Below are 26172 nucleotides of genomic sequence, written 5' to 3' on the forward strand. Positions count from 1 at the left end.
AATCTCTAGCCTGTTATGTACTCTCGTGGTAAAGAAATTGCCCCATTGGGCCTGGTCAATGGCAGATATGCACCAAACGCTTACAACACAAAACTCTATTGACCCAGAACCGATCGAGAAAGTTTAGCAAAATAACCAGATAAACCATTTACACCCTCGTTCCTTACTCTACATTGCTGTACGGAAAATATAAATAAATATGAGAAGAAAGATCGCCTATGGCGGATGAAATGAGAAGAGAACCCGGCCGTTTATCGATGTGGAATACGGTCAGGTCCTGTAGATGCAGAAACGTCTAACACGATTCCTACGATCCTGTGTAGATACAGCGTATCAGTGTATGTGAGTATGGTTGAGGTTCAGGCCTACTGTCTGGCGGAAACCTGAGGGACCCAAGAGTTGCACTTTGGCTTGGCCGTGTTGTAAGGAATATAGGCCCCCTTGGTACATGACCGGTTGATTTCAACGTAGTCTGGCATTGGGTAGGCTCTGACGGAGAGCGCGTGGATCTCACCGGCTGGGGCAACGGCCTGCAACTTGTTTGGAGGGGTGTTGGTACCATAGCCCAACCAGTAGTGCCAGCCTGGTTCAACTTGGGACATGTCCGGGGTCCAGAAGTCCTTGTATTCGACCCATCTGGTTCTCATGTGAATTTCCTCAGGAGCGTCGGTTTCATAGAACATGTTACCGCTCTTGTCCATACCGACAAAGGTACCTCTCTTGGTATCGTTCATGGAGGCAATCTGTCTACCAGATCTCTTGAGACCGTTGGTCCAAACGTTCTTTAAGGTACGGTATAACGAAGAAGACATTGTGTGGTAGGTAAAGCAATGTCTCCAATAACGTCACTTTGCTATACGCATATATTTTAGACGCTGGGAAAAGCTGAGGAAACACGCGATATTGATTGGCTCCATTTACGTCACGTGCTTTGGCGGTGCACGCATGCTGAGCAGGCCTGCATCGAAAGGAGCCACTTGATAGCTAATGGGCGGTTCCCTATAATGTCACCTTACAGGTATAGGATGGACGAGAGACACGATAAGGTGATTAGATCGACAGACTTTGATGCTCTTTCTTGTCGGATCTCGGCAGTCCTGCGCCAGTATCTTTTGGACCCATATATCCAGCACATCGTCCAGGGCCTCAGGACTAACCTCCCACGCCTCCCGGGCCACAAATTCTCGGCCAATCGCACGGTAAAGGCCATTACGCTGCCTAAACTACCGATCATTAACCGAGGAACGTATATTCGAACCACAGCCATCGACACGATAGTAGAGAGCTTTGCAAAAAATGCCTCTGGGGATGCGTTTCAGATCATCTCCCTTGGCGCGGGCTCCGATACCCGTTCGTTCAAGATCTTGCTGGAGTATGGAAAAAAGGTGGTGTATCATGAGTTTGACTTTGGTGAAACAGTGCTGCTCAAGGCGGCAACTATTAAAGGAACCCCTGAGCTAGCCTCCCTAGTGGGATGTGCCCCAAGCACCGAGGATACCCTTCCGACGGAATTGCATACAGACAACTATCACCTTTCAGCTCTAGATTTGCGAACCATAAAGAATGTCAATTTTGCCGAAGCTTTTCCATATATCGACCTCACGTTGCCCACTCTCATCCTCAGCGAATGCGTGTTGTGTTACATGAAGCCCGAGCAGGTGGATGAGGTGCTTGCGGCGTTCTTGAAATCGCTCCGCTGCGGTGCGGTTCTTATCTACGAGCCCATGGGGACTCCAGATGATGGGTTTTCCCGCGTCATGGCGGATAACTTGTCCCAGCGAGGTATCAAATTGCCCACCTTTTTCCGGTTCCCCGATCTCTGGACCAGGTTAGCATACCTCGAACTAATGGGTTTGCACTCAGTGCAGCTCTCCAATATGGCGTACGTTTTCCGCCATTGGGTCGCGGGACCTGAGTTGGTGAGATTGAACCGATTGGAGCTTTTGGACGAAGTGGAGGAGATTGACTTGTTGAATGAGCATTATGTGTTGGCGTTGGCGCAGTTTGGCGAGACGAGCTGGCAAAACGAGTTGCAGTTTCAGGTTTTCAGCCAGCCCAATACGGCGGTATGAAAGATTTGTAGTTGATATCATAGTTTGTGAGATTTCCAATCACAAGTGTGGCAATCACGAACTTATAAACCTCCATGTTATCGAAGCTCGGGGTGGCTAAGGTGCGGGACTAATGTTAAATTGAAATCTTAGGATTGGGTGTTTAAATAACCCTTCTGAGATTATCTTTTTGAGTTATTCCATTTTTAATCACTTAGACGTTTTAATATCTTGGTTTGATGTTTCATTTTGATATTTTGGTACAGCTTGAATCTCTTGTATTCGTCAACCATAGTTTCAAATCCCAGCTTACTAGTTTATTCACTTTTCCTCTATTGTTAATTGAGTCTGCTATACCTGTGCCACAAACTCAAGCTAGTTTCATTGTGTTTATAATGAACTGAAACTTGGGAAACCCACAAGTAGCTTCCAACCCATGATTCAAAACTACGCTCTAGAATATTCCATCAAAACAGCTCTTTGGGAAGCTAAATATTTACAACTCTTCCCTCCACCACAACTAGAGCTTGCCTTCACCAAACCCCACTGGCACTTCATCGCTGCCCTCGGGAAATACTGCTAACACCTTGTAAATACCACCCATAGACTGATCGTCCTTAGCGACCAACCTGATGAAACTGTCCTCCAACTGTGTTCGTTCCACTTCGGTAGCGGCCTTTTCCACCAACTGGAATGTCCTATATCCCAAGCCCATAGTGTTCAACCAGTCACCCTGCTCGACCGGACCAAAGGTTTTGCAGCCGTTCTCGTGCATAATCTCCCGAATGGTGCCAAAATCCACATCGGCGGACAAATCTACATTACCACAGTCGCTAAATGGCGACACAAACTTGTGGTCCCTGATACCTCTCAAAGTCTGCTCTGGGACCCTAGTCGCCTCCGGACCGTAATCGATGATGAGCGACGCACCAGTGCCATTCTTGTTGCTACTGATGATCTCTGCAATGGCCTTAGAGTAGGAAAATGAGTCAGGACACACCTCCACCTTGGTGCCAACCGGAAGATCGTTGAATCTCGGTCTGGTTTTTGGGATGTATGTGAACGGGGTTTCCCTGGGAGACAACACGAGATGGAAGTCTTGGGGAGAATCAGCAACGATTTCGCCCTCACCGCTTCTGAAGTCAACCAAGAACTCTCTCCAGCCCTGGGCGGTTTTCTGGAACTGCTGGATCGGCAAAGCATCGTAAAACTCGTGCGCAATGACATAGTTCGTGTACTGATCGCTATCTTTAACATCTTTTTCGATCTCCACCCACGTAATCTTCCCGCCGCCTTTTGTGATGGCGCTCCAGGAACCGGTCTCCTTGTCGTGGGGCAACACCTCGCCTTCCGTCACGTGGCACAACTTCTTCCATTGGGCCTCTCGCAACACCTGCGACGCTTCCACCATGAGTACGTCCACCGGTACTCGCTTTTCGCCCCCGAACTTTGTGTGGAGCTGGTCGAAGGATCTCAATACATCCAGCATCAATGTCCCTCTGCCGGGCCCAAACTCCATGAACCGCACAGGTGTTGGCGTCTTTTGTGCGAGCCACACGCTAAAGAACCAGACCCCGATGATTTCGCCAAACATGGAGGATATTTCTGGCGACGTCACGAAATCGCCCTGTGACCCGAAAGGGTCTCTGGTTGTGTAGTATCCCATGGTAGGGTGCGTGAGACACTGTCTCATGAACGACGACAAGGGAAGCGGCCCGGTGGTTTTGATCGACTGGTGGATAACATCGGCTAGTGTGTCGAGTTTTAGCGGCTCGCCAGACACCAGACGCTCAGGGAACATCTGTTTGCCGTAATCCACGTCCCCGGTGATTTTCGACTTCATCTCCTGGATCAAGTTAAAGAGCTTCCGGCGCTCCTCCTCCACCGCCGCTTCGTCCATAGGCTCGAAAGTTTCCGTCTCCTGGGGAACTGGCAGTTTCCGCGCCGTCTGTGCCTTTTTGAAGGCAGTTTTGGACACAGAAGGCGCAAATACCGGCATCACGTTATCCTTCTTTGCAAGAACAACCGCCGTGGAGAAGCGCGGGGTTACCGTAAGTTTGGCAGCACGCGCTGGCTGTTTAGATAAGAGCCTCAACATTGCAGGTAGGACGGAAAAGTTTATCTGCTGATCTGGGACATCTGACTTGAATGCGGTATGAGCCAGATTGAGGTGGAGACAAAACCGTATGCAGGTGAAAAGGGTGAAAAATCGGAATGCGCAGGATAACTGTGGGAGAGACAGTAGGGCGAGAAAGACCATAAACAAAGTAACAGCCGGCTCTATGATTGAATATTTGAGCTAGAGGGTTTTCTGATTTAGAAATGGTTTACTGGTTACAGTGCTCCCAAGCAAGTTCCAAGGTCTAGATAAGGCTTGTGTCGACATAATCTGCTTGTCTGATCTCTTTCCAGCGTAATGGATCTCTGATCGGCATCACTTTCACTGCTTATTACGTAATGAATCACCTGGGTGAGAACTTTTCTGATGGATCTCTCGCAAAATACTCATGTTACACTATACACTAGTTATATCCACTACGCAGATTTGGACAACCAAAACTCTAAGCCAAACTCCAAGCCAAACTCCCGGATTTAATCGTAAATATATTCAAACATAAACCAAACTATTCGTCGTCACCGCCCAAGATTCTCAAAACCTGTTCCGTGCGTTCGTTTCTCTCCCTAACGTTGAGATCCTGTCTGTTCAACATCTTCTCCAAGGCAGCGGAGTATGGCGCCTTGGTTACAGATGGATCGTTCTGATTCTTGACCAACCCAAAGTAGGTTTCGTAAATATTCCCCGCTTTGGAACCCAACGCCGAGTTGATGGCAAAGTCTGGCATCTGGAAGGCGTCAGTCAAGCCAACCACCTGTGGTCTAACCCTGGTGTTCAAGACACCAACCTCGGCCTGAACCTCCGCCAAAGTGGTAGCAGAGAGCACATTGTACTGGAGGAACAACGAAGAGTACTGGGACAAGGTAGACAACGCGTACAACTGGGCCAACTGGGTCAATTGGGTCTTGACGGCAGGGTCAGACACCTCGGCAATTCTCTTGGTAAAGGTGCTCAAGATGTAGGTGTGGGCAAAGATCTTGGAGATGTTGACTTGGTGGACAGAGATAACCTCCCAAGAACCACCATTTTGTCCCAAAATCTCGTTGGCGTGGCCAGACAATCTCCCGACCAAGGTCTGGAACGTCACCAACAAGGTGGACAAGTTCCCAACAGGGCCCTTCAATACCTCAGACGTCTCGCCGGCCTTGTAGCTGTTCAAGAAGGCAAACTCACTTGGATTCTTCTTGCCCTTGAGCACCTTTTGCACGTTCTGCACGATGGTCTTACCAGCAGACATGGCCAAGACGTTGTTGTCCCCCTCCCAGGTGCACTGGACAACCCAGTCGGTGTAGCCCTGGCCGAACCCAGAGTAGGCGGAGTAGCCGTGGCCACCGCAGGCCTGGCGACACTCATCAATCAACGAGGAGACCAACCAGGTGCAAGTGGACTTTAAACTGGCGGAGATCACAAACAAATTCTTCATATCTTCGATCGAAGCACCGATCTTCCTCATATCAGCAGTCTTTACCGACGCCTCCAAGTTGTTGATGACATCCTCGAGGTAATGGTTCATCTTGTCGCCGGTGGCGGACATCGCGTACACAGACGCAAGGTACGGCAACAATCTGTTCTGGTGTAAGGGGTAGTTCAACAACTGCTCCTCCCCACCCAAGCCGTCGGAGTTCGTCCCAAACTGTCTTCTGGCGACGGCGTAGCGCAACGCAATAGTGACAAAACGGGAGCCGAACCTGAAGGAGTCATAGATCATGGTGACCCTGCCGTCCAAAAGCGCAGAGTACGCCAACTGCGCCAATGGCGCATTGCTGACGGTTCCATCTCTGGCAACCTTGTCGTACTTGGACAACATGTAAGCATGTGGGATGCGGACATTGTTGAACTGGATCCAGCCGTTATCGATACCATCTCTACCCATCTTGGCGCCGATATCACCAACAGAAACACCCGGCATCAATTCGTGGTTGGCGTCTCTCAACGCCACCACAAAGGTCTTGACCCCATGGTCGACGCCCTTGACGATCAAACGGGCATAGACGGCACAGTGGGAGGAGGAGTGCGCAGCACCGCCGATCCACCACTTGGTGGCCCCCACGTGAGGCGTGTTGATGACAAACTCATCGGTTTCAACGTCAAAGGTTGCGGTGGTTTCTAATCCGGCAACGTTGGAGCCGTGTGCAAGTTCGGTCATCCCGAAACACCCGTAGATCCCCTTCAATTGCGATGTGCCCTTGGTGTGGATCCAGAAGTTGAACTGCTCATCGGTCCCATTACCGCGGACGCAGTTAAGGAAAAGGCCCAAGTTGATCGCGATTCTGGTCCCGACCTGCGGGTCGACCGTGTTCATGAGATGCAAGCGCTTGCTGAACACGGCTGGCGTGTCATTCTCGAGGTACTGCGCCATGCGCGCGATCTTTCTTGCGGTGAGCTCGCGCTTCTGCTCCTTGGTGAGGTCGTACACGGCGGTGGATGTGGAAAGGATTGGGTCGCGCTCGAACTGGAGGTAAATGCTCTTGACTATGGCCGCCTGTTCGGCGCTGCCTCCCTCGAGGAACTGGTTCATGACATCGAGGTCGAAGTTGGTCTGGGCTCTCTCCTTAGCAATGGTAGAGGCTGGGTCTGGGCCGTTGGAGTATGTAACGGACATTGTAGAATATTAGTGTGTAGTACGAATGGGGGAGCAGCAAAACCGGGCAGGTCGAGCGGTATATATATACACGCTGAGCCGCACGCGGGCTAGGCGTTCTTTCCCCCACGCGGCAGGATAGGGCCCGTAATTCCGGTTAGAGTTCAGTGGTTGGCTTATGTGAGAGACAAAAATGAAGACGGAATATGGTTCGATGGTTCGGAGTGAGACGGATAAAAGATATTAGAGTTGAGATAAATGCAGATTCAAGCTAATAAACGGCGAGGAGAATCGTGACACTTGCGAGGTCATTGGGGTTGTATAAAAACTTGTTCTGGTTGTAATCAGGGCTGCAAGCTATTTTACGCACTATGATTATTCCAGTATGTGTAGTTCTACTAATATTCTCCTTTGCCCCCCCTCAGAAAACGTTCAACGAATAGCTACATCATAGGCGGGTTTGGGTTCCATCTCAATTTGACCTGCGTAGAAGAAGTCGTCTGATTTCTACTGGTCACTCCTCCGCACTTCGGCTCGGCAACGGCGGCGGCGCTCGGCTAAAAGCATGGCCCCGCTGCAGCCTACCCCGCAAGCACACAGGTCAAGTAAATACGGACCAAATCACCTGATTTTGCACCGTTGGACATGTGCTATGCGATAGTGTTAATTACATGTGTCATGGTTGGACCAGTGGTGAATAGCACGGACTTGGAGATTACAAGCTTTGGACCGAGCAAGGTCCGAGTGAGAATTACGGTTTGGGATTTTGAAAGTGTCAATAAACTTGCTTTGGTATTTGTTCCCATACAATGAATCGATCGAGAAACTTGAAAGTATGTGCTGGGTGCTAAGCGCTTGAAGGCTGTCCGTACTTTCTACCTAACAGTTTTAATTTTGTACTTTTCTGCAGGTCTGTAATTCGAGGTGTAAATTCCTAGAGTTCAAAGCAAATGTATATATGCACCAAGTATAAATTCCTGGAGTTCGGTATATATATATTGTATGGTGATTTCATCCGTTTGAAATTGGATGTATATGAGTAAAGGGTGTATTTTGGAAAAATGGCAAGTATATAATCTAAAAGCAGCTATATACATGCAAGATTATTATAAATATTTATAATAAGACTAAAAATATAAAAATCATAGCTATGGATTTAATTATTCTCATTTGTTTGTATGACAGATGGAACAATTCTGTCCCATATCAGATAGGTTTCGTGGTCTAGTTGGTTATGGCACCTGCTTAACACGCAGTACGTCCCCAGTTCGATCCTGGGCGAAATCACTCTGATATTTTTTTCATTCATCAATATAATTTATGGATTCACTAAATCTAGAGGAGCCGAAATCACCAAATATACCCGAAGAATATTTCCTTGAAGCCTGTTCCTGTACACATCTGATGTCAGGGGACCGTTTGATGTGTATGAAGAATGTTATACAACACAAAAATATCAAATATTGTTTCAAGAGATTTCAGTATCATCAAATGCAGCTTTATCCGAATCAATTATCTACAAAACGGCGTACGATGCCTGTAGTAAAGGTGCTGTAGGTGTCCCATCCCACGTATGGCTACATGACGTGAAACGCTGATAACGCTTCAACCTCTGTAACAAGTCTGAAGACTGTCACAGAGATGTGCCAGCCGGTCTATATAAAGACCGACTGACCGCCTCTTCGTATATCTAGTTGATATAGAATTATCTTCTACCTACGTAGGTATACCATAATGCCCTTAATCTTATTATCCTTAGAAGCAATTAACAAATATACTCTCTCTGTGGTATATCTAGTAGGTAATAGTGAATACTGTTAGCCAGTTAAAAGAGAATACTTTTCATCTCCAAGATATATGCAAGAGAAGTGTAGTCGGTAGTTTTAAATACTGAGGTGGATACGATGCCAGGGTGTCCGCCTATCGGAGGAAGGGAGATAATGAACGTCGACTTCTGTCTAGTTAAATGACACCTCTACTACAAGTATACCGGTTAGCTATATAATGTATATAGGATAAGGGAAAGAGAGATAGACCTCCCTATATAGGGCATCAATCCCTACCACGTGACAGTTACACGCTTACTACAATTATATCCCATTGCCCCATTGACTAAAACACCGCTGCGTTCGACACTTACTATCTATCCCAAGAATTCTTCAGCCACGCCATTGGATACTGTTTCTTCAGTTAAGTTATAACTGACTGGGACGTCAATAGCGATAGAGCTCTCGAGTAAAAATAAAAGCAGGTCGTAACTTTGAAAGCTAGCGGCGATTACTCGCAGATAGGCTATAGTTGTGGCGAGATTCAATATTGCTGCGAAATGCATAAGTATAGGTAAAACGAGTATGTTTTTCTAGCTAGAACAAAAAAATGAGATAGAAACCTACTCTTATATATAAAAAGGGCTAGCTTTTCAATCAGGCAATCTCCTCGGTCTGCAACACCCTGTGTGAGTACACGATACTTTTGCGGGCCGAACCCTTATCACAATATCCTTTAGATCTCCAGGCATGTGCAACAATTCTCATTCTCTCTCACTATCCTCTCTTCTTTAGTAAATCGTCCCGATTTTTAATCAAGCCATTAAAGGCTTCTAATAACGATAATTTCAACGGTTGTTTGACGCTCCTCATAAACTCCAACTGCATCGTACATGCATGGCCTGGATGGCAGTCTTGTCAGAGTACAGCTACGATATTTGCTTCAGCATTGTAATCAGCAATGCCGCTGGCCTCATCAATTCTGTTCAACACCTCCGCCTGTGTTCTTGGCGGATCCTCGGGATACATTTCATCATTTTCTACGAAGAGTTTGAGCTTCTGCACATGTATCACGCGGTGCTTTCCGGATACCACCAGAAGGTCGACCTCAAATGCGTTCCATCCTTTGTCCATAACAAGCTTATGAGGACCAAAATAAACTGGGCGTACCTTCAGGTACACCTCAGCTGTAGATTATGCTTCCCAATGTATAAGAACTCAATTATCTTGTTTTGATGGGAATTGCGATACCGGTTATTTACCTTCTCTTGAGCTTGCCGCACATCAACGATATATTCTTTTGTTCCCAATATAATCGCTTTCATCTTAGTACCAATACTTTCGGCAACCTTGGAATACTCTGTCCATAGAAAAGGTATAGTAAAGGTGCCATTTAGTTAGACGGACGTTGGCAATCGTTATCTCCTTACCTCCGATAGGCGAATACCCTGGTATCGTATTTGCCTCAGTATATAATACCACCGACTACCCTTTTCTTGTGTATATCTTACGGACGAAAAGGATGCCCTTTTAGCTAGCTAACAGTAACCACTATTATCTACTAGATATGCCACACTCTTTCCTTCTCTTTTTTAAATAATTTTTTAAATAATTTTTTCTTTTTTTCTTTTCTTTTCTTTTCATTTTTTTTCATTTTTTTTCAAATTTAATTCAATATAGTTGTAATTTTAATCGTCAACTATTTCAGTTTACCGATCTAACCGACTTACTGTTGTCGGCTGGCATCAAGTGGCTCGGGCAGACCAGCTGTCACCGATGTTGATATGATGTTCTGTCGAGGTCATCTACCAAGCAATCTCAATGCCACTGGTAGTTACAATTAACGCTGCCGTCGGTACTGCACCCGGTCTGTGTCGCCCAACCATCCTTAATTGGAGCGTTGCCATGTATATAAGCACTGTAAGCCCCGCAGTGGACGGGTGATCCGGCAGTGTGCGTGCACCCTTGGACCTGCGCATCAAACCACGTAATTGCGTGTTGAGTCCAGACCTGCACTACCGAACCGGCGCTCACGTTACACGTCCATGTCGATGACTTACTAATAGATTTCTCTACCAGACCGCCGATCCCAATCGATAATATATCCTTGATCAAGTCCCAGTCCAAAGAAGCCTTGACCGACCATGTGTACGTGTAACCGTACAGCAACTGGTACTGGCCTCCAGCGCTACTCTTCCCTGTTCAGAAACACAGTGATGCTGGGTACCACTGTGTCCACCACACCCCTTTTTGTGCGATTATCGCGTGCTGGTAGTACGATACCTCGCCCCCGCGTTTAGCAAGTACCACAGTCAGGTTATAGCTTCCACCGGTGCGTTGGGTGTAAGACATCGCTTCTAAGTTCACCACCAGATCTAACCCCGAGTCATTCAATATAGCTATGTCGTTCGTGACATTAGCAGCACCGATCACGTAAACTGTGCTGTTCGAAACGAATAGCTGTTGGTGCGCCGTCTGGTTAAATCCGACATCGTTTGAGAAATCAGGTACGACAGCAGTGACTAGGCCAATGAGTAGAGCTAGCCATAATGCCCAAGTTGTTAAGTGAGCCTTAGCCCCAGTCAGTTTGGACACTTTGCCAAGGCTAATTCCACACTGGTAGATCAAATTGATCTCCGATGCAGACATGTCGCTGCTAATATTGTCAATTGAAAAATTTCCGTTACCACAGTCGAATGTTTGATTCATGAGAGCTGGCTGCTATAACTAGATTGTTTCCGTAGTTTATCTGTCACTGTCAACTAAAAGAGATTCTAGTGATGCACTTAGAGTCTTCAAAATAAACGGTGCTTTATAGCTAGAACAAAAATTGTATAGGATAACAACCTACTCTTATATATAATAATGGACTAACTTTGCAATCAAGTGGTCTCCCCGATTTTCAACAATACGATTGAGGTTGGTCTGCTCAACCGCATGACACCAAGCTAGAAACAGAAGTGCATGTTTCAGATGCTATACGAGACTAGCCTCTCTAGGTGACTAATAGATACATCAGGGACCACCCTTGTCGAAAATCAGACCATTTCCCTGCATCTCAATTTAAGCTTTGTGGATTGCTTATTGGTCATGGGACCGTAATGCTATAGAGCATATGTTAACGTTCGATTATTGTGTCTCCATAACCAACATACCGGTGAAAAATCCACGATTTCACGTTATAACGGCCGCTCTATCCACACTTGAATTGTAAGGGATATTGTGACTTTTGAGTATAGTTCCTTAAGATTTACAACTTTTGAGAAAGTCGGGTGGTAGGTCGCGTAGAATGAAATAGGTACCTGTTTATGAAGGGCCAGGGTAGCATGCAAGTGAATTCTGTGGTATGCGTCGAGAAATACAAAAAGGTGCTCAAACGACAGCATTGTTTCAACGACGCTAAGTCCGACTAAATTGAGCAACTATGTGTTGGAAAATTAATGGTGACATTGCATGGCCTTTTACGGATCGGCCAGAATTCAACAAGATTTTATGTCGCGCGCTAGAATCCATCATCAATACCCGGTAGCATTCCCTACAGTATCAGATAATACATAGTACAGAAGCAACCTGTAAAACCCTCTATGATAGCATGGCCAAATTTCCAAATCAAAATATCCTGCACAAATGCTTAGACTGAGTAGCATATTGTCCCCTTATCTCTGGAGAGAGATTATTCGCCTTTCGTTTTTAATGGTCCCAGTACTCCTCGGTATATAAGTAATATATTTACCTGGAGCTATAGCATCTAATTATTAGCGTACATTTTCTGGAGGAGGTTTGGTGTGCTTAAGCAAACAAAAGTGGCTTTCCAGTATCATGGGTCAAGGGATATGCAGTCGAATGCACTGTACAGTACTGCTGTGGACCAGTGCATGGATAATCGTCTATACTGTCTAGACCAGACAGGCTGAGCTTCGTTAGCTTACTTTTCAATCGATATCTTGCATAGTACAACCGCAGAAAACACAACAGAAGTTTTGGTCATACATGATTTTTCTTATTGTGTATCAAAGACCACAAGATGAGGCATATATAGGTAATAACGGACAAAGGAAACAGTCTGTTGAACCCTTTAGATTCTGTCCTTGATAACCCATCACGTAGAATTTGTCTCGTGAACAGGATTGGAACGTCTCCCCGAGCTAAGAATACTTACCTCCAAAGTTTTTGATTACCAATCCCCAAACTATTTTTCAGAGATGCGCTGTATGGTATCTCAAGTGAGTTTAGAGTATCGCACCAGAGGCCTAAGGAACAAACGAGGTAAGAGGGAGTTATATGACCTGCTTTGAGTTTGTGAGAGGATGACACTATGAATACATGCAGCCCAGAACGATACGATGCATGCTTTCACTAGACTAATAGTTTCAGCTGACATAGCTATGCGGTCGAATAAGTACAGATATCCGTGCTAGTATAATTCCAAGAATGTTCCAGCCCAAGACTGAGTTTGTGCTACTACTAAAATTACATTTGTAAATTGTAGCTCATCCATAAATTAGCATAAGTCTTATATCTGGCTGGTGTTATATTGATATAATATACTCTGATATAGGTTACGTAAACTAGAGATAGCACAACAGGTAAGAGACGCTACTTAAATAGAGGATAATCCTAAGTCATCTGAGGTAGGCGTTACCCACGATAACAAGTATGGAGTCGGTATACGGATATCGTATAGTCTATCATCAATATACTTCTCTCTGGTGTGTGTCTAAAACAGGTTTAAAACACCCTCTTTAGCTTGTTATTAAGTCGTTGGACCCTTTTTAGCTATACAATGCATATAGGATAAAGGAAGGAAGAATGGACCTCTCTACAGGATATCGATCCCTACCACGTGACAGTTACACACTTACTACTCTCTACTTACATGCTCAAGAGTTTGATATTTTACCAAAAGACAACATAGAAACATCAATTACCGTTCATTACATATGTTGATTTCTAGAAATCTACAGCTAAATTGCGTTGGCAGCCATGATGATAAGCAAACTGTGGTAATTGACTATAATAATTCACTTGTCCGCTGGTAAGGCAACAAAATCTTGAATATGTATATTCGTTAATTCTAATACTAAGAATAGTATGAGTAATGGCAGTGTATACCCTTCTATAGATAATTAGATCTTCCAGTAAAGCTGCTTTTGGTTATATCAAAATCACTTCTGAGTCATCATTTGACTAACGGGGTGAATCAGTCTTGCATTTTTCCACACAAATGTGTACACAATCCCGTGATATCGAATACGGGTAGAAACAAATGTCAACAATTTATTGTAAAGAACATTAATATTATTCGGTAGCAGATCGTTCAAAACCAACAAACAGTGCTAAAATTCGCAATATATGAAAGGAAGTGATGTCTCATTTATCACGGTTCCAGTGCCTGTTAGTATTCCAGCCAGGGGTTTGTAACCAGTCATTGATTTACACGTTACTATTACGATCTTCCACAGGAATAAAGATAATATTCCCCTAAAATCATATCCTAAATTTAAAAAACTACTTCATTATATGGTTTTCGTCAGTGCCTCATTTATTTCTTTCGTGCGGCAGGATAGTTTCAAATGCTCATTATCAAACAATCCTAGTCTTACTTGGGGCCTCATGAGGTTCCCGAAACAACTCTCTAACTTTGACATCATCTGTCAGGGTTCTAGCACCTGTTGGTATTCCAGTCAGGGAGTTGTAATCAGTCGTTGATTCACAAGGTACTATCACGTTCTTCTACAAGAATAAAGATACTTCTAAACTAAACACCTATTCTACCAGCGAGAAACCACTCTCTTATATAGCCTTTTAGATTTGAATCACCACAGGTGGTTCACTCTTCTTGGATAGCGACGTAGCTTCACTCGTTTTGGAAGTGCGCACTCGCTTCACTCGTGCTAGAGAATCTGTTCTGATAAGTTTCAACAACCACTTCCTGTTAGTTATACGCAGTCTTTCTCACAACATCAGAGATGGCTTCTATAACTCTGACATCATCAAATAATGGCCGTTTGGCCGAGTGGTCTAAGGCGTCTGACTCAAGATCAGATCTCGTAAGAGGCAAGCGTTCGAACCGCTTAGCGGTCATTATCTTTTTGTTACTGACCGCTGAATATTCTTTTTTTTAATTAACGACAGTTTCCCGGAGACAGAAAGCTTCCCGTCCCTTTCGGAGCCTTGACACCCCCCGATGCCCAAAACCTAAAACCTTTCACAGAACGACAAATCGTTGCAACCACAAACCAATGAATTCATAAACAAACACTAACCATTTAAAGAAGCAAAAAGATATCGACAACGGCAGGACTCGAACCTGCGCGGGCAGAGCCCAAAAGATTTCTAATCTTTCGCCTTAACCGCTCGGCCACGTTGCCCAATAATACAAGTTCAAGCCTATACGAGAGGTTGACCAACGCGGAACTGAAGAAACACCGCGTTCCATACATGACTACCCAATTGCCATGCTTCCAGTCAGATCTCAGAACCAGTCAATTTTTGCATAGGCCACTTAGACAACACTGCTGAATCACACTGATCCACCCCGTTTCCAAATTGAGCTGGTAAGGGCCTAGAAGTTATTTCCATGCACTTAGTGTGCGGCTCGAAATCGCCTATCGTGTAGCCTCACACGCCCTGGCCATCACCAAACCATCAGCTTTGCCACTGAATAACCTCCCCTCCCAGCCAAACTAATATAATTTATATATACCATCGACCAACCTATACATATCCCACTACAGTTGTGCAAAAGCTAGCCCCCTAGACCTTGTTACCCCTGCGAGGGTCTCGGCCGCCCCGCGTCTCAACCGCCTGCCGCACCTTTGACCACCGTGTCTTCTACCGCTGACATAAGCACGACGCGTCTCCCCAGCAGCCTTTTCCTGCACAGACGTCCCCGACAGGGAATACACGTCAGGTCTGGCGAAAGAACACGCCAGCGGCTCTTTTTCAGAAACAGTACATGACATGCTGCTCTTCTTTGCGCTTTCTTTCTCACCCTTCTTCCCTTGCTCAACGGTCTTTTTGCTTTTATACTAAGATGGCTTCCTACGTGCAAAAGGCCTCGGGTGCGGATGTTCCCTCCCACCCAGACGAAAAAGCGGCGATTCCAGCGGCCCCGCTTGATGACGACTTGAACAAGACGAAGGCTGCCGCCGCCTCCAAGAGACAGTCCCAGTTGTTGTGCATTGAGTCCTACGTCGGGCCATTGATCATCACCGCGCTCGCTTTTGCCGTCAGAGCCTATCGTATTGGTGTCAACAACCACGTTGTGTGGGACGAGGCCCATTTCGGTAAGTTCGGCTCCTACTATCTCCGCCACGAGTTCTACCACGATGTGCACCCACCTTTGGCCAAGATGCTCGTGGGGTTCTCCGGTTACCTCGCCGGCTACAACGGCTCCTGGGACTTCCCATCCGGGGAGACCTACCCAGACCACATCGACTACGTGAAGATGAGACTCTTCCAGGTCATGTGGTCCGCTGGTTGTGCCCCATTGGCCTACCTCACCATGAAGGACATGGGGTTTTCGCTCCTCTCCGTGTGGTTGTTCTCGCTTATGATCGTGTTTGAGTTGTCCTACGTCACCTTGGGGAAGATGATCCTCTTGGACTCCATCTTGCTTTTCTTTACCGTTTCCGTCGTTTTCTGCTTGGGCCGTTTCCACAACGAAAACACCAAGGAGCCATTCACCCGCAAGTGGTTCAAGTGGTTGGGCTTGCTCGGGTTGAGCATTGGGTGTGTGTGTGCCTCCAAGATGGTTGGTCTCTTTGTCACCTCGTTGGTCGGAATCTACACCGTCGTCGACTTGTGGAACAAGTTCGGCGACAAGCAGATGTCTAACGTTGTCTACTTGAAGCATTGGGGTGCCCGTATCGTTGGGTTGTGTATCATCCCAATTTTGGTTTTCATGGCTGCCTTCAAGGTCCACTTTGACCTCTTGAGTCATTCCGGAACCGGCGATGCCACCATGTCCTCCTTGTTCCAGGCCAACTTGGTCGGCTCCAGCGTCGGTCTGGATCCGCGTGAGGTCACTATTGGCTACTCCTCTATCACCTTGAAGAACCAGGGCTTGGGTGGCTCTCTTTTGCACTCCCACGTGCAGACCTACCCTGAAGGCTCGAAGCAGCAGCAGGTCACCACCTACGCCCACAAGGATGCTAACAACGAGTGGAAGTTCGATTTCGGCCGTCCGGCGGTTGCGTTCACCGAGGGCACTAACAACGTGTATGTGGTTGACGGCATGGAGGTTAGATTAGTTCACGCGCTCACTGGCAAAAACTTGCACACCCACGACGTCAAGGCCCCGGTTTCCGCCTTCCACAAGGAAGTCAGTTGCTACGGTAACGACACCATTGGTGACGAAAAGGACAACTGGATCGTCGAGATCGTCGAACAGTACGGTAACGAAGACAAGTTCAGATTGCACCCATTGACCACTTCCTTCAGAATGAAGTCGCCTTCCATGGGCTGCTACCTTGCCCAGTCCGACAAGCACTTGCCATCCTGGGGTTTCAACCAGGGTGAAGTTGTGTGTGTCAAGGACCCATACCGCAAGGACAAGCGCACTTGGTGGAACTTGGAGACCAACGTTAACGCCAACCTTCCAGCTCCAGCTGCTGACTTCAAGTTGCCACGCACCAAGTTCCTCAAGGACTTTGTGCACTTGAACATCGCGATGATGGCCACCAACAATGCTTTGGTGCCAGATTCCGACAAGCAGGATGACTTGTCTTCCGAGTGGTGGCAGTGGCCAACCTTGAACACTGGTATCCGTTTGTGTTCTTGGGCCAACGACTCTATCAAGTACTACTTGATCGGTTCCCCAGCCACCACCTGGCCTTCTACTGTTTCCCTTTTTGTGCTTGCCGGTATGGTTATTTACTACTTGTTGAGATGGCAGAGACAGTACTCCGACTTTGTTGGTGCCAAGGCGGTCAACGGGTTGACTTTACGTGATGCTCCTGACAACAAGTTGCACTTGTTTGTTATGGGTGGTATCTACCCAATGCTCGGCTGGGGGTTGCACTTCATGCCGTTCGTAATCATGGGTCGTGTCAAGTACGTCCACCACTACATGCCAGCGTTGTACTTTGCCATGATGGTGTTTGTCTTTGTCGTTGAGCATTTCACTCGTCCTTTAAGATTGGGTAAGCAGTCCACGGCCAAGCAGGTTGCGTTGTACGGGATCTTTGCCTTCTTGTACATCTTGGTCATCAGTGTCTTCTGGCACTTCAGAGACTTGACATTCGGGATGGAGGGTGATGCCAAGGACTTTGCTCACTTGAACCTTTTGAGCTCTTGGACCGTCATTGACAAGCCTTACTAAGCGTCTGGTAACTCTAGCGTGCCGCACACAGGCCATCCAAATTGTTGTAGTGATTCATTACGTTTCCACTGACCAGACCGAGTGGCGTACGCGTTGCTTGGCACCAGGGGTATGTGCATCTCACTGGCTGACTCGCTCTCTGGTTCAGTATGACAAACTACAATACCCATTTTTTTTTCCCATTCATTATGTTTCACTTAGCTGCTGTTACGGTTTTGTCGTACATATTTAATTTAGCTCATACTTAAGGCGACTGTAGAGGACTGGTACAGGATTATCACAACTACAGTGGACAAGCCTATCCATCTAGGTATACATCTCGGATTCCACTTGTCAATGTTATAACCCCTTTCTGTAGAAACGGATAAAGTTACAAATCAATCCATCTCGGTTGATGATATCTCCACTGTCTATTTTTCAGATATACCCATATTAAGAGTACAAATCCCCTACTGTGCCTATATTTGACAAACTTATCATCTGTGCTTTCTGAGTTCTTAACCTTGCTCTATGCACTCGCGCTCGCGCTCGCGCCTTCGTTCGCGCTCACCACGTGATCTCATCGCCTCCTGCAGGTGAAAAAAAATTCTCTAATTTTTCACTCCACCTATACCCTCCTCATTACACTCTCCATTTACACACAAAATGGTCAAATCCTACCAGCGTTACGAACAAGAACGCTGTTTCGGGGTGATTGCCTCCAGCAGCAATATCGTCTGGTTGCCTCCATCCGCAAGCCAGGGCAAGGCGTCCGCCGGGCGCGCGCTCACAGCCGGGCTCGAGGAGATTCTCATCTGGGACATCAAGACCGGTGAGTTATTGCAGAAGATGCGCGACGGCCTCAACCCAGGTGCGGCCGACTCGGTGACTTCCTCCGCGCCGGCCGAAGCCACCTTTTTACAGTACCACGACCTCACCGGCCTCGTGGCGGTGGGCTATGCCGACGGCTCTATCAAGGTGTGGGATCTTGCCCTGGGCTCCGTGCTCATTTCCTTCACCGGCCACAAGTCTGCAGTCACCTTGCTTAAGTTTGACCGTACCGGGACCAGATTGGTTTCCGGATCCAAGGACGCTTCTATCATCGTATGGGACCTCGTCGGCGAAACGGGCTTGTTCAAGTTGCGTGGCCATAGCGACCAGATTACGGGCGTGCACTTTCTTTCAGAACACACCACCGACATTGATGAGATGGAGGAATGGTTGGTCAGCACCTCCAAGGACGGTTTGATCAAGTTATGGGACCTCAAGACCCAGCAGTGTATCGAGACCCACGTGGCCCACGCGGGTGAGTGCTGGGCTCTTGCGGTCGACACTTCCAGAAACTTGGCCATAACCAGCGGCAGAGACAACCAGATCAAGGTTTGGAGCCTAGACTTAGCCCAGGAAGCCACCAAGGTGGCCGAAAGGGGCGAGTTTGAGAAGCAGAGCACCAGAAGGGCGGCCGAGATCTCCTTCAAGGAGGTGGGTGCGCACTTGTTCTTCTACGTGCAGAACGCCGACAGAACCATGGAGGTTTTCCGAATCAGAAACGAGGACGAAATCGCCAAGAGGATTGCCAAGAAGAAGAAGGACTTGAAGAAGGACGGGTACGAAGATGCCGAGATTGACACCAAGGTGGCCGAGTTGGACATCAACCGCTTGGTGGCTAGGATCACGTCTTTGTCACTCGCGGCGTTGCCAAAGTCCAAGGACAAAAAGACCAGCGCCCAGAAGATCCAGGCCGCGACCTGGACCGTGTGCAACTCCACCAAGTTGGAAATCTTGCTCTCGACGTCTGCCAACTCCATCGAGTACTACACCATTCCGTTGCCTGAGGTCATTTCCAAGGCCCAGGACATTGTTGCCGCCAGACAGCACTCTGTCGAGTTGCAGGGCCACCGGAAGGACATCCGATCCATGGACATTTCCTCCGACAACAAGCTTCTTGCGACTGCTTCCGAGGGCATGTTGAAGGTCTGGAACGTCAAGACCACCAACTGCATCAGAACGTTCGAGTGCGGCTACGCCTTGTGCACCAAGTTCTTGCCGGGTGGCTCGCTTATTGTATTGGGGACGAAGCACGGTGAGCTCCAGCTCTACGACTTGGCGTCGTCCGAGTTGCTCCACACGGTCGAAGATGCCCACAGTGACGAGATCTGGTCGTTGGACCTCACCCCTGACGGGAAGGCTCTCGTTTCCGGGTCCTCCGACAAACAGGTCAAGTTTTGGGACTTTAAGGTGGAGAGAGAGTTGGTGCCGGGGACCAAGGATACGTACGTGCCGAAAATGAAGATTGTCCACAACAAAACGTTGGAGTTGAACGATGCGATTTTGGCGGTCAAGATCTCGCCAGACGCCAAATATCTTGCGGTTTCGCTTCTCGACAACACTGTCAAGGTGTTTTTCTACGATACGTTAAAGTTCTACCTTTCGTTGTACGGGCACAAGCTCCCGGTCTTGTCGGTGGATATTTCCTACGACTCCAAGATGATCATTACGTCCTCCGCTGACAAGAATATCAAAATATGGGGGTTGGACTTTGGTGATTGCCACAAGTCCATCTTCGGGCATCAGGACTCAATCATGAACGTCAAGTTTGTTGCCAACACCCACAACTTCTTCTCCGCCGGGAAGGACAAGCTTGTCAAGTACTGGGACGGTGACAAGTTCGAGTGCATTCAGAAGTTACCGGCGCACCAGTCGGAGATCTGGGCGCTTGCCGTGGCCAGCGACGGTGCCTTCGTGGTTTCAACAGCCCATGATCACAGCATTAGAATCTGGTACGAGACCGATGACCAGGTCTTCCTCGAGGAGGAGAGAGAGAAGGAGATGGACGAGTTGTACCAGAACGAGTTGTTAGAGTCGTTGGAAGGGGAGGAGCCCAGGGGCGATGATGAAGCTGATGAATCAACCAAGGTCACCAAACAGACTATGGAGTCGTTGAAGGCCGGTGAGAAGTTGATGGAGGCATTGGAGTTGGGGATCAAGGACGTGGAGGAGTTTGAAGAGTATGCCAGTGCTATGCAGCAGTACAACGCGAAGAAGACCACGATGCATCCAATGGAGCCGGTCAGAAATGCCGTCTTACAGGCGTTGGGAGTCACCGGGTCCGAGTACGTGTTGCAGACCATTATGAAGATCAGGGCTGCGCAATTAGAGGATGCATTGTTGGTTCTTCCGTTCTCGTTCTCTTTGAGATTGTTGAAGTTTATCGAGATCTGGACCAACAAGGAGAATGTGTCCAAGAACTTAACCTCCATGTCACAAATCTGTCGTGTGTTGTTCATGGTGGTGAAGCACAACGCGCGTGAGTTGATTAACCAGAAGGATGAGAGCATCAAGGTTCAGTTGTCCAACGTCAAGGAGCAGTTGCGTGGCCAGTTGACCCACAGCGTGAACGAGTTGGGTGTTAATATCCAGGGGTTGAAGTATATCAAGGCTCAGTGGAACATGCACCACAATGCGGAGTTTATCGATGGCTACGAGCAGCAGCAGCACGAGGAGAAGACCGCCAAGAAGAGGGTTTACCAGACGGTTGCGTAGGCAAAGAATACCGAGCAAAACCAGTGGGTGGTCGATCTTGAGTGGGGGTAATTAGATTATGTATTATAGAATGTATCATGCAAAGCATAGTAACGGGAATGACAAAGAGGTAATGTGAGAGACAGGTTTAGAAGCAAGCCAGAGAGATTGTATTGAAGTTTAGCCTCAGAGTCAGATATGAGGAGTCCCAGTCTCTTAGCGAAACTTGATTATGACCATTCAATCATTCGTGAATACTTTAAAATAGATATAATTACGTATTTTGTGTCAATTTAAGGAGAATAAGGGGGATACACCTTACACACATTGTCAGCGTGCTGGCTCAGCCTTAAGTATGACGCCTATGCACAGGACCACGTGACGATTTTCCACCTTCATCAAAACAATATACTCTATCTTCATTTTGTCATTCATCCCTAACCGATATTATCATGGCCAGACCCAAGACAAAGATTCCAACGGATACAGCCATCTCTGCTTCTCCAACTGTTCCACCGCTGGATATCGGTGAACAATACAACGAGGAGGAAGACGATGACTTTGACCCAGACGCCGCCACCGCCGAGCCGGACGGAAGCTCCTCCGAAGATGACTATGACGAGCCGGCCCAAAAAGGCAAGGACGTTCCCGACTATACTCACATCTCAGGTGGCGGCGGTTTGATTAAAACCCGCACCCAGCGGGCACAGGAGGCACAGGAGTCGAAGTTTGCGCGGGTGGGACTTTCCAGAACGTCCGGAATCGATGTCAACAGTATTTTCGACGATATGAAGAAGATGTCTACGGAAGGGCGACTGTTCACACCCGAATCCACGCGACTGACCCCCGCAGAAGAGCTCCAGGTGGAGCGAATCCAGATCGAGCGGACGTACGAGTTTGCGGGGAGGGTGGTGTCTGAGAAAAAAATGGTGGATGCCAATTCCGCCGAAGCCAAGGCGTATTTGAACTCCAGCAAGCTTGTGATGGTTGAAACAAAGGTGGAGGCCCCGGAGGAGGTGAAAGTGGAGGAAAAGTTTACCAAGACCGGGTTGCCGCTTCGCCGCCCGTTGAAGCGTCCGTCGTTGATTGATTCGATTCTCCTGAACCCGAAAGCGGTAAAGTTGTCAACGTTGGAGAAGTCGCGATTAGACTGGGCCACGTATGTGGACCATAATAAGATCAGCGATGAGCTCAAGACACAGGGGAAGAACGGGTTCTTGGACAAGCAGGAGTTCTTGCACAAGGTGGATATGAAGCAGTATAATGATTTGAGAGATTTGCGGAACAAGGATAGGAAGACGAATCCGATATAGCTATGGCTTATGAATGCAGGGGGATATGATTAAGAAATGTTTATGAGGGATTTGTCGGGTTCAAAAATCCATTGGAGATTTAAACTCGTCGCAGATTTATCGATGAAAGCCACCTTATTTGAAAAGGTATCACCCAAGCGGAGATGTATGGGAGACTCAGGATGTCGGGGCCATCAAAAGTACAAGGTAAAATGTACAAGGGTTGCAATGTAAGAGATCGGGGAATGTCCTTAACGTCTGTGAAAGCGCAATTGGTACAAATTATGATACAGCATTAACCTGGAACATTACCTGAAAATAGGACTCTATCATAAATAATTCATCTCAAATCCTTCGATCGTGTATAGTTGTATTCCGTGCCAGTGCTGAAAAAAAAATTCGAGACTGGCTTCATAAACACCTCTTGTTTCGAGTCCGAGGGTGACTGAGTTTAGAGTTAGCCAATTCCAGCCCAATAAATGTTCTAGAGACATAAATCTAATCCTCTCTCTATTTTCACAGGACACCATCTACCGCCAGGTTCAAGATTCATTGCTGCTTTTTAATCCACCCACCAGCTTAAAAGTCATATCCACTGTAGCAAAAAGGGCGTAGACGTGCTTGTCCTAGCTACAGCCTAGCACTTTCAACCGCTATAGTCACACACAGTTTGACTATCCCCTGAGGCTCTCTTTATCCCCACTCGGCGAGAAAATCCGCCATTGGGACCCCTACCCGCTGCAACACATCATCAGCCCACAAAACATCCAAATGGGCATACTCGGGGACCGTGACCGCGCTCACCACACTCCCCGCATCGAAGGTGCTGAAGTGGTCAAGCAACTTGCTCCCGTCAACCAACCTATCCTTTCCCCCAACCACCAACATTATCGGTGGTGCCTCATCAAACCAGCGCTCCTCATGCTTGAACACCGCGCCGTTGTTGCTCATAAACCCAACGCTCCTAGTGCTGTCGCCGGCCTTGTTGCACAACCACCACCGGATGAGCTTTGCGGAAACATACACAGGGGCAAACACAAACTGTTGGTTGCGCACCGCGGGGTCCCAGAGACTGTCGTTCCAGCCAAAGAGAAAGCGGAACATCTGATATGCGAACCAGCCGTAGCTGGGCATCCGCACAAACCAACGCCGGCACGTCAACATGAACGGGATGAAGGAGGTGACGCCAAAGAAGAGGTGAAAGACCGGTGTGGGAAATGTGTTGATGAAGCGGATGAATGCCTTTTCCGTGAGGATCGGGCCTCCATACACTGCGGGCGCCAAGGCCACAAAACAGTTAACCCTATCATGAATAAGACAGGTCGTAGGAAAGCTTTGGGAGACTCTGGAAAGCGCAATGAACGCCTGGGTGGTGGACTGTGAATGACAGACAAGGGAAAGCTTGGGGTGCACGGAATGGCACAAGACTTCTTTGATGAGGGAAGACAAGTCGTACATGGCCATCTCGTGGATGTCCCACGCCCACATGTTGGGGTCTCCCGGAGTGTAGAATTGGTGCTGGGGATCAAAGCCGCAGCGGTTGTTGCCGAGCCATACGTCGTATCCCTGGTGGTGCAAGAAGTAGGCGAGGGACTTGGTTCCCGAGGTGACATACGCTCCCGAGTGCTGGAGAAGCCCATGGACGAGAAGAACTGGTTTACGGGAGGTGGGGGTTTGTTCCTCACTCGAAAGATCGGTGACTCGGGTAAGAGTGATGATAAAGCCATCCGGGGTGATGACGGAGTATTCGAGGGCGTCTAGCCCTAGCAAATTGAGATAGTACCGTAAATCAGGCACCATCTTGAGGTCGGACGTGGGGAACGCTTCTTGCGTAACCTCCACCCGCAGTGGCAGTCGGAGAAAGGCGTTGTGGATGATTGCAAAGAGCAGGAGGATTGCGAGGAAGAAGAACGAGCAGATTGCTGATGTGATGCGGTAAACAAGGCGGTTGGCAGAGGAGATCTTTGACTCTTGGTACACCTGCGAGTGTGGTGGCAGTACACGCGGGAGAAGCTCGTTCATGGAAGAGTCCGAGTTCATAGAGCTGGGAATGGAGGGTTTAGGCTGCGAAAAGCCAATTAGTCAGTGTTTGTGAGCCCCTCGGATGAAGGTTGTATGGAAGAGGCCGAAGTCAAATGCGAGGCATGTTGAGATATGCACAAAGGTGCAGGATACCGGCACATGCGGCATGGTTGGAGATCTGAAAGATGATTTAGATTAGGGTCTTGAGCCATGAAGAATGGAATATATTTATTGTAGTTCTGATAATTTAGAGTTTTATTGTAGCTACCTCTCTGTGATTGTTTTATTACAGCCACTTCTCTGTAATTGTTTCAGTGATTCAGTGCATGTCCCTGTGTTTGCCTCAGTGTTAGCCAGATTACATCTTCTGATAATACCGCTAATAAAATATAACCTAATATATCATTTAACCCTTCCTAGATTGAAAAATAGGTAATATAAACTTCCCTGGTGTATTCTCTTTCACCGAGATACTCTCAGTATGGTACTGAGATGTCCTGCACGCTCATGCTTGAGCTAGCTTTTCACCATAAGACACTACCGAAGGGTTGACACCCCTCCGACTATCCACTTAGCTCCACACATCTCAATGAGCGATCCAAGCTTCAGCACCTGCCACAAATTCGCCTCCCAGCCATACCCATTTCCGGTGCGGAAATCCTCTAATGCCAACATTCTTTCGTGCTCGGCGTTGAGCTTCATCGACCGCGTGGTGGTCCAAATCGCGCTCAACGGCGAAATAGACACCACCTACGCGTTGCAATTACCGGCGCAGGCAAACTTCCAGACGCAACAAATCATCTCGGCTGACCTCCAGTCGGTCGCCAGTATGATTAACTCCACGTGTTTGATCGGGAGCGCGAACTTGAAGCTCCAGGTGATGGTGAACGAGTTGGGTAAGCTCTTTGTGACAAGTGGCGTGAACAAGGACGTGATTGTGAGTATGTCATCCAAGCTCTGGCCGGTGCTGGAAGGCATGGAGAATAACGAATTTGAGAAGTTGTTGTTTGTTTTAGGGCTCGTCAAGGAGTGTCTAAGCTTTCAATAGCATCGGCGTTTTATCAAAAGGAACCATAAACGATGAACTAAGGGAAGAATAAAGTTGGGTATAAGGGCTTCAAGACTGCAGAATTAGCGCCCTACAACTTAGGGTTGGCTAGCATGTAATACTCGCCAGCGTGCTAGAGATCTAACCTGCCGTGGGTATCATATTGGCAATATCATCCCCGATCCTTTCGGAATACCACGCAATGGAATATTCATCATATAAAACTATCCGAGCTATATAAACAACTACGATCGTTCACTCTTTTATTGACTATATAACCTGCTAACTAGTTAAGCGCAAGAATGCACGTCCGGTCAAGCCGTATCTCACATGTACATACAAGTATTATACCCTAATTAGAGAAGTTCTGACGTTAAAAAAATACCTCTTGAACTCACATCAAAATAACCAAACCATCCACCAAAACTAATATTTTTAACCCGTAAATCCCAAAACTGCTTTAATCATCA

General features: G+C 47.5%; 11 protein-coding genes and 3 non-coding genes across 14 annotated transcripts; 7 read left to right on the top strand and 7 right to left on the bottom strand.

Annotated features, from left to right (window-relative positions):
• Positions 1-365: 365 nt before the first annotated feature.
• BABINDRAFT_165983 (uncharacterized protein) lies at positions 366-812 on the bottom strand (the record flags this gene model as incomplete). The annotated part of the gene is made up of 1 exon (XM_019130384.1): positions 366-812. One exon carries the CDS (start codon positions 810-812, stop codon positions 366-368), a length of 447 nt encoding a protein of 148 aa, XP_018986619.1.
• Positions 813-1004: 192 nt separating this feature from the next.
• On the top strand, positions 1005-2072 carry BABINDRAFT_7103 (leucine carboxy methyltransferase; the record flags this gene model as incomplete). The annotated part of the gene is made up of 1 exon (XM_019132564.1): positions 1005-2072. One exon carries the CDS (start codon positions 1005-1007, stop codon positions 2070-2072), a length of 1068 nt encoding a protein of 355 aa, XP_018986620.1.
• A 499-nt stretch (positions 2073-2571) lies between these two features.
• Positions 2572-3852, bottom strand: BABINDRAFT_34391 (uncharacterized protein; the record flags this gene model as incomplete). The annotated part of the gene is made up of 1 exon (XM_019131678.1): positions 2572-3852. One exon carries the CDS (start codon positions 3850-3852, stop codon positions 2572-2574), a length of 1281 nt encoding a protein of 426 aa, XP_018986621.1.
• Positions 3853-4524: 672 nt separating this feature from the next.
• BABINDRAFT_160659 (uncharacterized protein) lies at positions 4525-6944 on the bottom strand. Its single transcript, XM_019128367.1, has one exon. The coding sequence runs from the start codon at positions 6767-6769 to the stop codon at positions 4676-4678; it is 2094 nt and encodes a 697-aa protein (XP_018986622.1). The 5' UTR covers positions 6770-6944; the 3' UTR covers positions 4525-4675.
• Positions 6945-7961: 1017 nt separating this feature from the next.
• On the top strand, positions 7962-8035 carry BABINDRAFT_t113. Its single transcript has one exon. It is a non-coding gene; the product is annotated as a tRNA-Val (tRNA).
• Positions 8036-9432: 1397 nt separating this feature from the next.
• BABINDRAFT_183054 (uncharacterized protein) lies at positions 9433-9793 on the top strand (the record flags this gene model as incomplete). Its single annotated transcript, XM_019131177.1, has 1 exon — positions 9433-9793. A coding segment is annotated over one exon (318 nt), but the record flags the coding sequence as incomplete, so codon positions are not given.
• Positions 9794-10267: 474 nt separating this feature from the next.
• BABINDRAFT_183058 (uncharacterized protein) lies at positions 10268-10761 on the bottom strand. The gene has a single exon (XM_019131178.1). The coding sequence runs from the start codon at positions 10491-10493 to the stop codon at positions 10320-10322; it is 174 nt and encodes a 57-aa protein (XP_018986624.1). The 5' UTR covers positions 10494-10761; the 3' UTR covers positions 10268-10319.
• BABINDRAFT_160660 (uncharacterized protein) lies at positions 10562-11385 on the bottom strand. Its single transcript, XM_019128368.1, has one exon. The coding sequence runs from the start codon at positions 11221-11223 to the stop codon at positions 10717-10719; it is 507 nt and encodes a 168-aa protein (XP_018986625.1). The 5' UTR covers positions 11224-11385; the 3' UTR covers positions 10562-10716.
• A 3131-nt stretch (positions 11386-14516) lies between these two features.
• Positions 14517-14598, top strand: BABINDRAFT_t114. Its single transcript has one exon. It is a non-coding gene; the product is annotated as a tRNA-Leu (tRNA).
• A 205-nt stretch (positions 14599-14803) lies between these two features.
• Positions 14804-14885, bottom strand: BABINDRAFT_t134. The gene has a single exon. It is a non-coding gene; the product is annotated as a tRNA-Ser (tRNA).
• Positions 14886-15325: 440 nt separating this feature from the next.
• PMT2 (dolichyl-phosphate-mannose-protein mannosyltransferase) lies at positions 15326-18035 on the top strand. The gene has a single exon (XM_019128369.1). The coding sequence runs from the start codon at positions 15551-15553 to the stop codon at positions 17837-17839; it is 2289 nt and encodes a 762-aa protein (XP_018986626.1). The 5' UTR covers positions 15326-15550; the 3' UTR covers positions 17840-18035.
• Positions 18036-18462: 427 nt separating this feature from the next.
• On the top strand, positions 18463-21490 carry DIP2 (snoRNA-binding rRNA-processing protein). Its single transcript, XM_019128370.1, has one exon. It carries the CDS (start codon positions 18485-18487, stop codon positions 21359-21361), a length of 2877 nt encoding a protein of 958 aa, XP_018986627.1. The 5' UTR covers positions 18463-18484; the 3' UTR covers positions 21362-21490.
• Positions 21491-21792: 302 nt separating this feature from the next.
• On the top strand, positions 21793-22653 carry BABINDRAFT_165990 (uncharacterized protein; the record flags this gene model as incomplete). The annotated part of the gene is made up of 1 exon (XM_019130385.1): positions 21793-22653. The coding sequence occupies one exon, from the start codon at positions 21793-21795 to the stop codon at positions 22651-22653; it is 861 nt and encodes a 286-aa protein (XP_018986628.1).
• Positions 22654-23325: 672 nt separating this feature from the next.
• BABINDRAFT_170863 (sterol esterase) lies at positions 23326-25632 on the bottom strand (the record flags this gene model as incomplete). The annotated part of the gene is made up of 2 exons (XM_019130772.1): positions 23326-24554; positions 25422-25632. 2 exons carry the CDS (start codon positions 25630-25632, stop codon positions 23326-23328), a joined length of 1440 nt encoding a protein of 479 aa, XP_018986629.1.
• Positions 25633-26172: the final 540 nt, after the last annotated feature.

The sequence above is a fragment of the Babjeviella inositovora genome, assembly GCF_001661335.1.
Source record: "Babjeviella inositovora NRRL Y-12698 unplaced genomic scaffold BABINscaffold_3, whole genome shotgun sequence".
Classification (NCBI taxonomy): Eukaryota; Fungi; Ascomycota; class Pichiomycetes; order Serinales; genus Babjeviella; species Babjeviella inositovora.